Raw genomic sequence first — 16,411 nt, 5'->3', positions numbered from 1 at the left:
GTGCCTACATGTGCATGCACTTTTCCCTTCTTCCCTCCTTCCCTACATGGCACCTTGAGTCTATTCTCTCCTCCCACAGGGCAATTTGACTGACTGCAGCTCTCTCTCTCTCCTCCCTCTCTCTTTCTCTCTCCTCTCTCCTCTCTCTCTCATTGGATGGTGTATCAATACACAGTTGATTACCAAGAAGACAATGAATGTTCCTGAGTGGCCGAGATACAGTTTTGACAAAAATGTGCTTAAAAATCTATGGCAAGACCTGAAACTGATTGTCTAGCAATGATCAACAACCAATTTGACAGTTTTTTTTTAAAGAAATTTGAAAATAATAATTGGCAAATGTTGCACAATCTAGGTGTGGAAAACTCTTAGAAAATTACCCCAAAAGACTCACAGCTGTAATAGCTGCCCAAAGGTGATTCTAACATGTTTTGACTCAAGGTTGAATACTTGAATAGTTAAGATATATTAGTGTTTTATTTTTCAAAAATTCTAACATTTATAAAAATAAAAAAATCTTCCACTTTGACATAAAAAAATGTGAGAGAAGAGTGATTTATTCTCAGGATGGAACATTTTGTAAAAATACGAGGAAAATATTCAACCCTCGTGGTGTGTGTCTGTTTCAGAACAGCAGAAACACATGTTATTCCACTTGACCATTACTGCAGAGCAGACTCCATCTCCACACCATCTCCCTCTCTGCCCTAAAGGATGCAGAGCAGACTCTATCTCCACACCATCTCCCGCCCTCTCACTCTCTGCCCTAAAGGATACCCTAACTCTGCCCTAAAGGATGCAGAGCAGACTCCATCTCCACACCATCTCACTCTCTGCCCTAAAGGATGCAGAGCAGACTCCATCTCCACACCATCTCCCTCTCTGCCCTAAAGGATACCCTAGCTCTGCCCTAAAGGATGCAGAGCAGACTCCATCTCCCTCTCTGCCCTAAAGGATACCCTAACTCTGCACTAAAGGATGCAGAGCAGACTCAATCTCCACACCATCTCCCTCTCTGCCCTAAAGGATGCAGAGCAGACTCCATCTCCACACCATCTCACTCTCTGCCCTAAAGGATGCAGAGCAGACTCCATCTCCACACCATCTCACTCTCTGCCCTAAAGGATACCCTAACTCTGCCCTAAAGGATGCAGAGCAGACTCCATCTCCACACCATCTCACTCTCTGCCCTAAAGGATGCAGAGCAGACTCCATCTCCACACCATCTCACTCTCTGCCCTAAAGGATGCAGAGCAGACTCCATCTCCACACCATCTCCCTCTCTGCCCTAAAGGATACCCTAGCTCTGCCCTAAAGGATGCAGAGCAGACTCCATCTCACTCTCTGCCCTAAAGGATGCAGAGCAGACTCCATCTCCACACCATCTCCCTCTCTGCCCTAAAGGATGCAGAGCAGACTCCATCTCCACACCATCTCCCGCCCTCTCACTCTCTGCCTTTCTTAGGTTAAACTACTTCATTGGGCCATCGTGTTTGAGCTGTGTTTGAAATTTCAGACCCCCCCAGCAGAATCTCGTGCCTCTAGAGCAAGTGGCACTTGTTGCCCTCACGTTTCAATGCCCCCACCTACACGCGCAAACACACACACACCTACTAGGCTTTAAAACAGCCCAATTTGACATCCATCATAAGGACATTTCAGTGTGAGGGTGGGTGACTGTTCTGTGGTCAACCAGTCAAATGGTCCTATATCCAGTCACAGAGGGGAGGGAGGGCCTGTCTGATGGAAAACACCAGGCCATACAAATACCATGGGAATGCCCTAACTCTGCCCTAAAGAATGCTCTAACTCAGCCCTAACTCTGCCCTAAAGGATGCCCTAACTCTGCCCTAAAGGATGCCCTAACTCTGCCCTAAAGGATGCCCTAACTCTGCCCTAAAGGATGCCCTAACTCTGCCCTAAAGGATGCCTTAACTCTGCCCTAACTCTGCCCTAAAGGATGCACTAACTCTGCCCTAACTCTGCCCTAACTCAGCCCTAACTCTGCCCTAAAGAATGCTCTAACTCAGCCCTAACTCTGCCCTAAAGAATGCCTTAACTCTGCCCTAACTCTGCCCTAAAGGATGCCCTAACTCTGCCCTAGAGAATGCCATAAAGGATGCCCTAACTCTGCCCTAAAGGATGCCCTAACTCTGCCCTAAAGGATGCCCTAACTCTGCCCTAAAGGATGCCCTAACTCTGCCCCAAAGGATGCCCTAACTCTGCCCTAAAGGATGCCCCCTAAAGGATGCCCTAACTCTGCCCTAAAGGATGCCCTAACAAATCCCTAAAGGATGCCCTAACTCTGCCCCAAAGGATTCCCTAACTCTGCCCTAAAGGATGCCCTAACTCTGCCCTAAAGAATGCCCTAACAAATCAATTGATGTATTGGCATGGGAAACATATGTTAGCATTGCCAAAGCAAAACTAAAGAATGCCCTAACTCTGCCCTAAAGGATGCCCTAACTCTGCCCTAAAGGATGCCCTAACTCTGCCCTAAAGGATGCCCTAACTCTGCCCTAAAGGATGCCCTAACTCTGCCCTAAAGGATGCCCTAACTCTGACCTAAAGGATGCCCTAACTCTGCCCTAAAGGATGCCCTAACTCTGCCCGAAAGGATGCCCTAACTCTGCCCTAAAGGATGCCCCAACTCTGCCCTAAAGAATGCCATAAAGGATGCCCTAACTCTGCCCTAAAGAATGCCCAAACTCTGCCCTAAAGGATGCCCTACAGAATGCCCTAACTCTGCCCTAGAGAATGCCCTAAAGGATGCCGTAACTCTGCCATAGAGAATGCCATAAAGGATGCCCTAAAGAATGCCCTAACTCTGCCCTAAAGGATGCCCTAACTCTGCCCTAACTCTGCCCTAAAGGATGCCCTAACTCTGCCCTAAAGGATGCCCTAACTCTGCCCTAACTCTGCCCTAAAGGATGCCCTAACTCTGCCCTAGAGAATGCCATAAAGGATGACCTAACTCTGCCCTAAAGGATGCCCTAACTCTGCCCTAAAGGATGCCCTAACTCTGCCCTAAAGAATGTCCTAACTCTGCCCTAACTCTGCCCTAAAGGATGCCCTAACTCTGCCCTAGAGAATGCCCTAAAGGATGCCCTAACTCTGCCATAGAGAATGCCATAAAAGATGTCCTAAAGAATGCCCTAACTCTGCCCTAAAGGATGCCCTAACTCTGCCCTAAAGAATGCCCTAAAGGATGCCCTAACTCTGCCCTAAAGGATGCCCTAACTCTGCCCTAACTCTGCCCTAAAGAATGCCATAAAGAATGTCCTAACTCTGCCCTAGAGAATGCCATAAAGTATGCCCTAACTCTGCCCTAAAGAATGCCCTAAAGAATGCCCTAACTGCCCTAGAGAATGCCCTGAAGTATGCCCTAACTCTGCCCTAACGAATGCCATAAAGGATGCCCTAACTCTGCCCTAAAGAATGCCCTAACTCTGCCCTAACTCTGCCCTAAAGGATGCCCTAAAGGATGCCCTAACTCTGCCCTACAGGATGCCCTAACTCTGCCATAGAGAATGCCCTAAAGGATGCCCTAACTCTGCCATAGAGAATGCCATAAAGGGTGCCCTAAAGAATGCCCTAACTCTGCCCTAAAGAATGCCCTAAAGGATGCCCTAACTCTGCCCTAAAGGATGCCCTACCTCTGCCCTAACTCTGCCCTAAATGATGCCCTAACTCCGCCCTAAAGGATGCCCTAACTCTGCCATAAAGAATGCCCTAACTCTGCCCTAAAGGATGCCCTAACTCTGCCCTAAAGGATGACCTAACTCTGCCCTAAAGGATGACCTAACTCTGCCCTAAAGGATGACCTAACTCTGCCCTAAAGGATGCCCTAACTCTGCCCTAGAGAATGCCATAAAGGATGCCCTAACTCTGCCCTAAAGTATGCCCTAAATGATGCCCTAACTCTGCCCTAAAGAATGCCCTAACTCTGCCCTAAAGGATGCCCTAAAGGATGCCCTAAAGAATGCCCTAAAGAATGCCCTAAAGAATGCCCTAACTCTGCCCTAGAGAATGCCCTAAAGTATCCCCTAACTCTGCCCTAAAGAATGCCATAAAGGATGCCCTAACTCTGCCCTAAAGGATGCCCTAAAGGATGCCCTAACTCTGCCCTACAGGATGCCCTAACTCTGCCCTAGAGAATGCCATAAAGGATGCCCTAACTCTGCCCTAAAGAATGCCCTAACTCTGCCCTAACTCTGCCCTAAAGGATGCCCTAAAGGATGCCCTAACTCTGCCCTACAGGATGCCCTAACTCTGCCCTAGAGAATGCCCTAAAGGATGCCCTAACTCTGCCATAGAGAATGCCATAAAGGATGCCCTAAAGAATGCCCTAACTCTGCCCTAAAGGATGCCCTAACTCTGCCCTAAAGGATGCCCTAACTCTGCCCTAAAGGATGCCCTAACTCTGCCCTAAAGGATGCCCTAACTCTGCCCTAGAGAACGCCATAAAGCATGCCCTAACTCTGCCCTAAAGTATGCCCTAACTCTGCCCTAAAGAATGACCTAAAGGATGCCCTAACAAATCAATTCAATGTGATGTTTTGGCATGGGAAACATATGTTAGCATTGCCAAAGCAAAACTAAAGAATGCCCTAACTCTGCCCTAGAGAACGCCATAAAGGATGCCCTAACTCTGCCCTAAAGGATGCCCTAACTCTGCCCTAAAGGATGCCCTAACTCTGCCCTAAAGGATGCCCTAACTGCCCTAACTCTGCCCTAACTCTGCCCTAAAGGATGCCCTAACTCTGCCCTAAAGGATGCCCTAACTCTGCCCTAAAGGATGTCCTAACAAATTCCCTGCTAATTCCCTGCTAGACCTCTGCTAACAGTCACTCCAGTCCATATGGAGCCCCTCTGTGACTTGACCGCTCACCTGAACAAGACTAGAACATTCCATGTGTGGGGGATGCTACTCCCTCAATGGGCCGCTACTGGAATGACCCCTCTTTAGGACATTAGATTACTCTAGTTAACATTTGTTAATGTTTCTCAATGTTCTTTGACCTTTTATTTAACTAGGCAAGTCCGTTAAGAACAAATTCTTATTTTCACTGACGGCCTAGGAGACTCATACTTCAGCCTTACAGTGTTGTCACCATACCAGAATTTTGACTTCGATCCTGATACCAGGTTCAATATTACGATAGTCGATACTCGATACCAAAATTATACCATGGTAAAAATTAAAGGTGTATTAGCTAAAGTCCCAGAATGCCACTTGATCCAGACAAATGAACTCATCTACTGCTCTGTTCAGTAGTTGGCCGTCTTTTGAGTTCAATATGATTTATTTTTAAGTTGATAAGACAGTCATGCAAATGTAATGAATCAATTATACAATCATACAATTCATTTGACTTTGGTAAAAAAAACAATCTAACTACATAACATAAGGGTAATCATTTATTTGAATGGTAATTATCTATTGATAAACTGGGTGAATCAAGATTATAGCCTAAGCTTATCCACTATACAGCAGAATGCATATTCAATAGCAGTGTGTGCATGCATTGAGTTATTGAGGATGTTTTGCTGCTGATTTCATGGAGCTACAGATGACACCGTTATTTTATTGTACTGATCAAAAACATTTGGATAGAAGTAGAAATCTCTTCTTTTATAAAAGTGTGCCTTATCTCCTTAAACCCAGTAATTAGGTTGTTCATGACAAGGCACACGCCCAGCCCCACAGTCAGTTGAGTTTGTTGAGGAAGAGACGGGACTACCGTAAGTCTTTTTGGACATGATGGAGAGACAATTAAGTGAATGAATCAAGTTTGTGGTGACAATAAGCTTTGATTTGTTTTATGGTTTGCATTGTTATGCACTTGAGTGAGGACCCAAAAGCGGTATTCAAAAACAGAGTCCTTTAATGTAAACACGGGGAAGACATAGATCCTCTTCAGATGTAGATAATGGCAAAATAGACAACCCGCAGAGAGGGCGACAAATGAAACAAAAAGTCCTTCTGATAATTACAAAAGAGCCCCCTTCTTAGCAGCAGAGGAGAATAGCTGGGTTAGCGGCGACAGGCTGCAGGTCTCTCTGGGTAGGCGCGGGTCGTAGAGGAACAGTGGTACCTGATCTCACGTAGCATCAGATGAACTGGACACAGTACAAACGATAAGACAGTTAGCTGAGTACAGGAAGCACTTGCCAGGCAGATTCCGACAGGACAAGGATGAAGCAAACGAGACGATAGTTTGTTTCTGGCATGAGAAACTCAAACGAGAATCTGACAAAGAAAGAAGCAGGAACAGAGAGAGAAATAGAGACCTAATCAGAGGGAAAAAGGGAACAGGTGGGAAAAGGGTGAACGAGGTAGTTAGAGGAGATGAGGAACAGCTGGAGGAGGAGAGAAAGAGAAGGTAACCTAATACGACCAGCAGAGGGAGACAGAGTGAAGAGAAAGAACAGGAACAAGACATAATATGATAAGACATGACATGCATATTATCACAAAGAAAGAGTAGTGAATTGATGATATCTTTAGCTGAAATGTTAGCCTGCAAAGCTGGAAGCTACCAGTATCTTCTTCCATTGTAAAGTGTTGTAACCTGTATGGACATTCTTTTGCGAACAGTAATGAAAAGTTTCAACATTTCTACATACCGTGTTGCATTATTGAAGTGTTTTAACTCCTGTGCATCAGAGATCTAACATGATACAGTCCAGACTCCCAGATCATCATGAGTAGAGAGGTAACATGATACAGTCCAGACTCCCAGTTCATCATTAATAGAGAGGTAACATGATACAGTCCAGACTCCCCAGTTCATCATGAGTAGAGGTCTAACATGATACAGTCCAGACTCCCAGTTCATTATGAGTAGAGAGGTAACATGATACAGTCCAGACTCCCAGTTCATCATGAGTAGAGATCTAACATGATACAGTCCAGACTCCCAGTTCATTATGAGTAGAGAGGTAACATGATACATTCCAGACTCCCAGTTCATCAGAGTAGAGGTAACATGATACAGTCCAGACTCCCAGTTCAACATGATACAGTCCAGACTCCCAGTTCATCATGAGTAGAGATCTAACATGATACAGTCCAGACTCCAGACAGTTCATTATGAGTAGAGAGGTAACATGATACAGTCCAGACTCCCAGTTCATCAGGAGTAGGGAGGTAACATGATACAGTCCAGACTCCCAGTGCAGGCTATGTGGAACAGTCAAGTGTCAACGAAAGGTGCGCTCAAGCTGTATGGGGCTGTGGTTATAGAATTGATCCTCTCATTTGCTTATACGACGTGAGACACATTATGTGGTATCAAAGTTGCAGGTATACCGTGCAACAATATAGCTTCATCTATTTCAGTTTGTGAAGAGTGGGATTGGTCAGTTGCATAGCTATAATGGAGCACAGCATTTGCAGGATTCCATTTTGTTTGTTGTTTGTATTAGAATGTAATCTTTTAGAATAGAATATCCCTTAATTGCTGCTGCACTCCCCCAGTCTTAGTTCCATTGTTAACCTGCTGTTCATTCCTCAGTTTACTCTACCCATCCCCTGCCACAAGACAGACCATCTCTCTACTGTACCACAAGGAAGACACCCAGGAAATCAATAATATTGTCAAAGGAGGAGAGAGAGAGAGAGAGAGACGGCGGGAGAGGGAGGGAGGGAGACAGAGAGATACAGAAGAGGGAGAGAGATGGAGGGAGGGAGGGAGGGAGACAGAGAGACTGAGCAAGAAACATGGGGGGAAACAGTTGAGACGGAGAGAGTTGAGACAGAGGAAGATGAGAGATGAGATTTTGTTTTGTTTTCTTGTTGTTGTTTTTTTACAGCTGATTGGTATTTTGGGGCACTAGAGCAAACCCGGAGACATGAGGAGAGGGACCTGGAGTGGCATGGGCTACAGATGAGGGACCTGGAGTGGCATGGGCTACAGATGAGGGACCGGGAGTGGCATGGGCTACAGATGAGGGACCGGGAGTGGCATGGGCTACAGATGAGGGACCGGGAGATGGGCTACAGATGAGGGACCGGGAGGCAGGGCTACAGATGAGGGACCGGGAGATGGCATGGGCTACAGATGAGGGACCGGGAGATACAGATGAGGGACCGGGAGATGGGCTACAGATGAGGGACCGGGAGTGGCATGGGCTACAGATGAGGGACCGGGAGAGGGCTAGATGAGGGAGGGAGTGGCATGGGCTAACAGATGAGGGACGGGAGTGGCAGACAGATGAGGGACCGGGAGATGGGCTACAGATGAGGGACCGGGAGTGGCATGGGCTAGATGAGGGAGTTTGTTTTGTTTTCTTGTTGAGGGAGTGTTTTTTTACAGCTGATTGGTATTTTGGGGCACTAGAGAAACCCGGAGACATGGGCTAGGAGAGGGACCTGGAGTGGCATGGGCTACAGATGAGGGACCGGGAGTGGCATGGGCTACAGATGAGGGACCGGGAGTGGCATGGGCTACAGATGAGGGACCGGGAGTGGCATGGGCTACAGATGAGGGACCGGGAGTGGCATGGGCTACAGATGAGGGACCGGGAGTGGCATGGGCTACAGATGAGGGACGGCCTGAAAGTATAGAGTGCTAATCATGCAATTACAGTATGAGGCGGAAGTGGGGAGGGAAGTCGAATGGGGGGGATTAGCGAGCCAGGGGAAGTGGGGAGGGAAGTCAAATGGGGGGGATTAGCGAGCCAGGGGAAGTGGGGAGGGAAGTCGAATGGGGGGGATTAGCGAGCCAGGGTCCAAAGTGCGCTTTTCCAAGCAGGATGGCGAGGGTAGGGGCTGGATGAGGGAGTGTGGCCTCATTGGGCTCTCCTCTCTGGGCCCCAGCTGGGAGTTCATTATCTCCGTAGTGCTCTACGGTGGCACGCGAGGTTCCGGGCCGTGGCTTCCAGCCCAGAGAAAGAGAGGGAGGATATGAACCATGAGGGAGGGTTAATCTCATCTCCGGGCTGGAGCAAGGGGGATAGCCCCTCCCCAGTGAAGCTACACTGAGCTCTTTCTCTCCATCCTCCATTGATAAAGTGGCTTGTTTTTGTGTTGCTAGTTCGAGTGGCGAAACAAAACAGGTTACCAGAAATAGACCAGACAGATCCTGTGTTCAGTTTGGCTGAAATGGGTTGGTGATAAATGTTGGATCGATCTTTCCCGACAGTGCATCATTGATTTAATTAATCCATGGCACAGGGAAACATCCTCTCAGGGTTCTTGGCAAGGGGCCAATACAAATATACAGTAGAGCACGAGAGCACATAGCCTTTGACATAAAGATTTCCAGGCCTTGTCTAACAAGTGGGGTTCCTTTAAGCAGGCAACATAATGAACATGAACGCTTGTAGAAACACAACTCATACCACTGACTGGGAGAAATGTTTCCATCCAGGAGGAAGAGAAGGATGGAGGGATGACTTGTTCTCGAGATTTCTCTCTCACTCAGCCTCTCAGAGGAGCTTAAAGCTGTGACTTACCCACAGGTCACCTACTGACTGTCACCTACTGACTGTCACCTAGTCACCTACTGATTGTCACCAGGTCACTTATTGATTGTCACCTGTCACCTATTGACTACCACCTGGTCACCTACTGACTGCACCTAGTCACCTACTGACTGTCCACCTAGTCACCTACTGACACCTGCCACCTACTGACTGTCACCTAGTCACCTACTGACTGTCACCTGGTCACCCACTGACTGCCACCTAGTCACCTACTGACTGTCACCTACTGACTGCCACCTAGTCACCTACTGACTGCCACCTAGTCACCTACTGACTGCCACCTAGTCACCTACTGACTGTCACCTAGTGACTGTCACCCACTGACTGCCACCTAGTCACCTACTGACTGCCACCAGGTCACCTACTGACTGTCACCTGGTGACCTACTGACTGTCACCTACTGACTGTCACCTAGTCACCTACTGACTGTCACCAGGTCACCTACTGACTGTCACCCAGTCACCTACTGACTGTCACCAGGTCACCTACTGACTGTCACCAGGTCACCTACACCTACTGACTGTCACCTAGTCACCTACTGACTGTCACCTGGTCACCTACTGACTGTCACCTAGTCACCTACTGACATTGACTGCAACTGGTCACCTACTGACTGTCACCTAGTCACCTACTGACTGTCACCTGGTCACCTACTGACTGTCACCTGGTCACCTGACTGCCACCTAGTCACCTACTGACTGTCACCTACTGACTGCCACCTAGTCACCTACTGACTGTCACCCACTGACTGTCACCCACTGACTGTCACCTAGTCACCTACTGACTGTCACCTAGTCACCTACTGACCTACTGACTGTCACCTACTGACTGCCACCTGTCACCTACTGACTGTCACCAGGTCACCCACTGACTGTCACCCAGTCACCTACTGACTGTCACCAGGTCACCTACTGACTGTCACCACCTACTGACTGTTACCCAGTCACCTACTGACTGTCACCTGGTGACCTACTGACTCACCTACTGACTGTCACCCAGTCACCTACTGACTGTCACCCAGTCACCTACTGACTGTCACCAGGTCACCTACTGACTGTCACCTACTGACTGTCACCAGGTCACTTACTGACTGTCACCAGGTCACCTACTGACTGTCACCTAGTCACCTACTGACTGTCACCAGGTCACCTACTGGCTGTCACCAGGTCACCTACTGGCTGTCACCAGGTCACCTACTGGCTGCCACCTGGTCACCTACTGACTGTCACCCAGTCACCTACTGACTGTCACCAGGTCACCTACTGACTGTCACCTACTGACTGTCACCAGGTCACCTACTGACTGTCACCAGGTCACCTACTGACTGTCACCTACTGACTGTCACCAGGTCACCTACTGACTGTCACCTAGTCACCTACTGATTGTCACCTAGTCTGTCACCTACTGACTGTCTCCTACTGACTACCACCTTGTCACCTACTGACTGCCACCTAGTCACCTACTGACTGCCACCTAGTCACCTACTAACTGTCACTGAGTCACCTACTGACTGTCACCTACTGACTGTCACCTAGTCACCTGACTGACCAGTCACCCAGTGACTGTCACCTACTGACTGTCACCTAGTCACCTACTGACTGTCACCTGGTCACCTACTGACTGTCACCTGGTCACCTACTGACTGTCACCTGGTCACCTACTGACTGCCACCTACTGATTGTCACCCACTGACTGTCACCTGTCACCTAGTCACCTGACTGTCACCAGGTCACCTACTGACTGTCACCTAGTCACCTACTGACTGTCACCCAGTGAGTCACCTACCGACTGACCTGTCACCTACTGTCACCAGGTCACCTACTGACTGTCACCTAGTCACCTACTGACTGTCACCCACTGACTGTCACCCACACCTGACTGTCACCTGGGTCACCTACTGACTGTCACCTAGTCACCTACTGACTGTCACCTGGTCACCTACTGACTGTCACCTGGTCACCTACTGACTGTCACCAGGTCACCTACTGACTGTCACCTGGTCACCTACTGACTGTCACCTGGTCACCTACTGACTGTCACCTAGTCACCTACTGACTGTCACCTACTGACTGTCACCTAGTCACCTACTGACTGCCACCTAGTCACCTACTGACTGTCACCCACTGACTGTCACCCACTGACTGCCACCTAGTCACCTACTGACTGCCACCTAGTCACCTACTGACCTACTGACTGTCACCTACTGACTGCCACCTCGTCACCTACTGACTGTCACCAGGTCACCCACTGACTGTCACCCAGTCACCACCTACTCACCCAGTCACCTACTGACTGTCACCTCAGACTGTCACCTGACTGTTGCCTCACCTACTGACTGTCACCTGGTGACCTACTGAGTCACCTACTGACTGCCACCTAGTCACCTACTGACTGTCACCTAGTCACCTACTGACTGTCACCCAGTCACCTACTGACTGTCACCAGTCACCTACTGACTGTCACCTCACCTGACTGTCACCTACTGACTGTCACCTAGTCACCTACTGACTGTCACTGTCACCTACTGACTGTCACCTACTGACTGTCACCAGGTCACCTACTGACTGTCACCAGGTCACCTACTGACTGTCACCAGGTCACCTACTGACTGTCACCTACTGACTAGTCACCTACTGACTGCCACCTAGTCACCTACTGACTGACCTAGTCACCTACTGACTGCCACCTAGTCACCTACCTAGTCACCTACTGACTGTCACCCAGTGACTGTCACCCACTGACTGCCACCTAGTCACCTACTGACTGCCACCCAGTGACTCACCTACTGACTGTCACCTAGTCACCTAGTGACTGTCACCCGGTCACCTACTGACTGTCACCCAGTCACCTACTGACTGTCACCAGGTCACCTACTGACTGTCACCAGGTCACCTACTGACTGTCACCCGGTCACCTACTGACTGCCACCTACTGACTGTCACCTAGTCACCTACTGATTGTCACCCAGTGACTGTCACCTACCGACTGCCACCTAGTCACCTAGAGACTGTCACCAGGTCACTTACTGACTGTCACCAGGTCACCTACTGACTGTCACCTAGTCACCTACTGACTGTCACCAGGTCACCTACTGGCTGTCACCAGGTCACCTACTGACTGTCGCCAGGTCACCCACTGACTGTCGCCCGGTCATAAAAGATAGGACAGATAAAAGTGGATCTCTGATACACTGTTAGACAAGGCAGAGCATCCTGTTCTCTGGACCCAGTTATTGAGTCCAACCTGCTGCACTGAGAGCTATTTCTAAATCGTAGAATTTCCAAGAACATTTTTTTTGCTCATGTGATGTTTGTGTGTGTGACATCTTGGCATGAACAGTTCATGAGTGTGGCGCGTGTACGTGCCCTCAGATTAGATGGGCGTTGGACACTCGGCCCTACAGTACCACACCACAGTGGTATACCGACTGACCAGACGTGCTCTCATCATCCAAAACAGCAAGGACCTAGTAATGAATCTGCCAGATTTCTATTCCCTCTTGACCCTGGTGGACTCGGTGGTTAGAGGCCCAACTGGAAGCACTAGGCTATAATTACTGGCCCTGATAACAGAGGAACCGTTTTAAGCCCTTAGTGTCTGTGGATAATACAGAGAGACAGCGAAATCTGAGAAACTGTATAAGGTGGGACACCAGGAAGCGTTTTGGTTCTGTGTCGTATTGTCTAATGACTTTTTTTCTGCCAGTTGAACTTGTCTGCTGTCCCACCTTATACTGGTCTTCAGTTTAATCAGCTCTGTTGTTTTGGTACCAAGCGGGTAACATTCAGATTTGTTTATTTTTTTAAGCTTTAAAGTAGCTGGGGCAGTTTCTTTGCCCAAATGGTGGGTCAGGATTTTCAGGTCTCTCCAGAGATGTTCAATCAGGTTCAAGTCCCGGCTCTGGCTGGGCCACTCAAGGACATTCAGAGACTTGTCCCGAAGCCACCGCTGCGTTGCCTTGGCTGTGTGCTTAGGGTCATTGTCCTGTTGGAAGGTGAACCTTCGCCCCAGTATGATGTCCTGAGCGCTCTGGAGCAGGTTTTTATCACGGATCTCTCTGTACTTTGCTCCATTCAACTTTGCCTCGATCCTGACTAGTCTCCCAGTTCCTTCTGCTGAAAAACATCCACCCAACTTGATGCTGCCACCATGCTTCACCGTAGGGATGGTGCCAGGTTTCCTCCAGACTTGATTCTTGGCATTCAGGCCAAAGAGTTCAATCTTGGTTTCATCAGACCAGAGAATCTTGTTTCTCATGGTCTGAGAGTCTTTAGGTGCATTTTGTCAAACTCCAAGCAGGCTGTCATGTGCCTTTTACTGAGGAGTGGCTTCCGTCTGGTCACTCTACCATAAAGGCCTGATTGGTGGAGAGCTGCAGAGATGGTTGTCCTTCTGGACGGTTCTCCCATCTCCACAGAATAACTCTGGAGCTCTGTCAGAGTGACCATTGAGTTCTTGGTCACCTCCCCTGACCAAAGGCCTTCTCCCCCAATTGCTTAGTTTTGCCAGGCAGACAGTTGTAGGACGAGTCTTGGTGGTTCCTAACTTCTCCCATTTAAGAAGGATGAAGAAGGAAACTGTGTTCTTGGGGACCTTAAATGCTGCAGACATTTTTTTTGGACCCTTACCCAGATATGTGCCTGGACACAATCCTGTCTCAGAGCTCTACGGACAATTCCTTCGACCTTCAGGAAACAGCAGAGGGAACACCCCCCTATCCACATCGATGGAACAGTAGTGGAGAGGGTAGCTAGTTTTAAGTTCCTCGGCATACACATCACAGACAAACTGAATTGGTCCACTCACACTGACAGCGTCGTGAAGAAGGCGCAGCAGCGCCTATTCAACCTCAGGAGGCTGAAGAAATTCGGCTTGTCACCAAAAGCACTCACAAACTTCTACAGATGCACAATCGAGAGCATCCTGGCGGGCTGTATCACCGCCTGGTACGGCAACTGCTCCGCCCTCAACCGTAAGGCTCTCCAGAGGGTAGTGAGGACTGCACAACGCATCACCGGGGGCAAACTACCTGCCCTCCAGGACACCTACACCACCCGTTGTTACAGGAAGGCCATAAAGATCATCAAGGACATCAACCACCCGAACCACTGCCTGTTCACCCCGCTATCATCCAGAAGGCGAGGTCAGTACAGGTGCATCAAAGCTGGGACCGAGAGACTGAAAAACAGCTTCTATCTCAAGGCCATCAGACTGTTAAACAGCCACCACTAACACTGAGTGGCTGCTGCCAACACACTGTCATTGACACTGACCCAACTCCAGCCATTTTAATATGGGAATTGATGGGAAATGATGTAAATATATCACTAGCCACTTTAAACAATGCTACCTTATATAATGTTACTTACCCTACATTATTCATCTCATATGCATATGTATATACTGTACTCTACATCATCGACTGCATCCTTATGTAACACATGTATCACTAGCCACTTTAACTATGCCACTTTGTTTACTTTGTCTACACACTCATCTCATATGTATATACTGTACTCGATACCATCTACTGTATGCTGCTCTGTACCATCACTCATTCATATATCCTTATGTACATGTTCCTTATCCCCTTACACTTTGTATAAGACAGTAGTTTTGGAATTGTTAGTTAGATTACTTGTTGGTTATCACTGCATTGTCGGAACTAGAAGCACAAGCATTTCGCTACACTCGCATTAACATCTGCTAACCATGTGTATGTGACAAATAAAATTTGATTTGATTTGATTTGACCTCATGGCTTGGTTTTTGCTCTGACATGCACTGTCAACTGTGGGACCTTATATAGAGAGCTGTGTCCCGTTCCAAATCATGTCCAATCAATTGAATTTACCACAGGTTTACTCCAAGTTGTAGAAACATCTCAAGGATGATCAATGGAAACAAGATGCACCTGAATTTAATTTAGAGTTTCATAGCAAAGGGTCTTAATACTTATGTAAAAAAGGTATTTTTGTTTCTATTTTTAATATTATTATTTTTTTCTAAAAACATGTTTTTGCCTTGTCATTATGGGGTATTGTGTGGAGACTGATGAGGAAAACATTTATTTAATCCATTTTAGAATAAAGTTGTAAAGTAACAAAAAGTGAAGGCGTCTGAATACTTTCTGAATGCACAATATATCATACATCATGGTATACCTAAAGCTACAGTCCAGACCTAGTTTAACAGTAATGCTTCCATCCCTCTCCTTGCCCCATCCTGGGCTCCAACCAGGGAACCTCTGAACACATCAACAACGGCCTCCCACCTAGCACCGTTACCTATCGCTCCAGAGCAAGGGAAACTAGGTCTCAGAGCGAGTGACGTCACCGATTGAAACGCTACTAGCGCACACCGGTTACGCTAGCTGTAAGGCAGCATTAACCCACCAGTCAGGAGAAACAAAGTCATCAATCAGGTTATCCAAGACTCCCACACAACACAGCAAACCACTGGTCAAGGTCCAGACACTATAGACCGAGACAGAGTAGTGAAATGCAAAATGAAAGGTTTGACTGTTTGTACATGTAAGATGTGTGTTTTGTCCTTAAGGTCTATGTGACTTCAATACAGAGATGTGTTTTGTACTTGAGGTCTTCCAATGCACACCAGCAGATAGCAAGCCTGACAAATCAGACAAGATGAGATCTTTCACCGGTCTGTATGTGTGTCCACAGTGCAGCCGGAGGGGAGATCTTTAACCAGTGTGTAGCGGAGAGGGACGAGGCCTTCAAAGAGGAGGACGTTAAGAGGCTGTTGAGACAGATCCTAGAGGGAGTCTCCTTCCTCCACAGGAACAACGTGGTCCACCTGGACATCAAGGTCAGTCCCCGACCCCTGTTAGACGCTTTACCTTATTTTATTAGGATCCCCATTAGCTGTTACAAAGGCAGCAGCTGCTCTTCCTGGGGTC

At 48.0% G+C, this 16,411-nt stretch overlaps 1 protein-coding gene across 1 annotated transcript in view; it reads left to right on the top strand.

Moving 5' to 3' along the window:
• The window catches only part of LOC123990298 (serine/threonine-protein kinase 17A-like), a 50,955-nt gene that overhangs the window by 21,837 nt on the left and 12,707 nt on the right, over positions 1 to 16,411 (top strand). The window contains exon 3 of the mRNA XM_046290891.1: positions 16,176 to 16,320. Coding sequence (XP_046146847.1) covers positions 16,176 to 16,320 — 145 coding nt within the window. The remainder of the gene's footprint in view (positions 1 to 16,175; positions 16,321 to 16,411) is intronic.

The sequence above is a fragment of the Oncorhynchus gorbuscha genome, linkage group LG12 (genome assembly GCF_021184085.1).
Source record: "Oncorhynchus gorbuscha isolate QuinsamMale2020 ecotype Even-year linkage group LG12, OgorEven_v1.0, whole genome shotgun sequence".
Lineage (NCBI taxonomy): Eukaryota > Metazoa > Chordata > Actinopteri > Salmoniformes > Salmonidae > Oncorhynchus > Oncorhynchus gorbuscha.
Note: the sequence above shows the minus strand (reverse complement) of the source record. Positions and strands in the feature narration are given on the sequence as shown.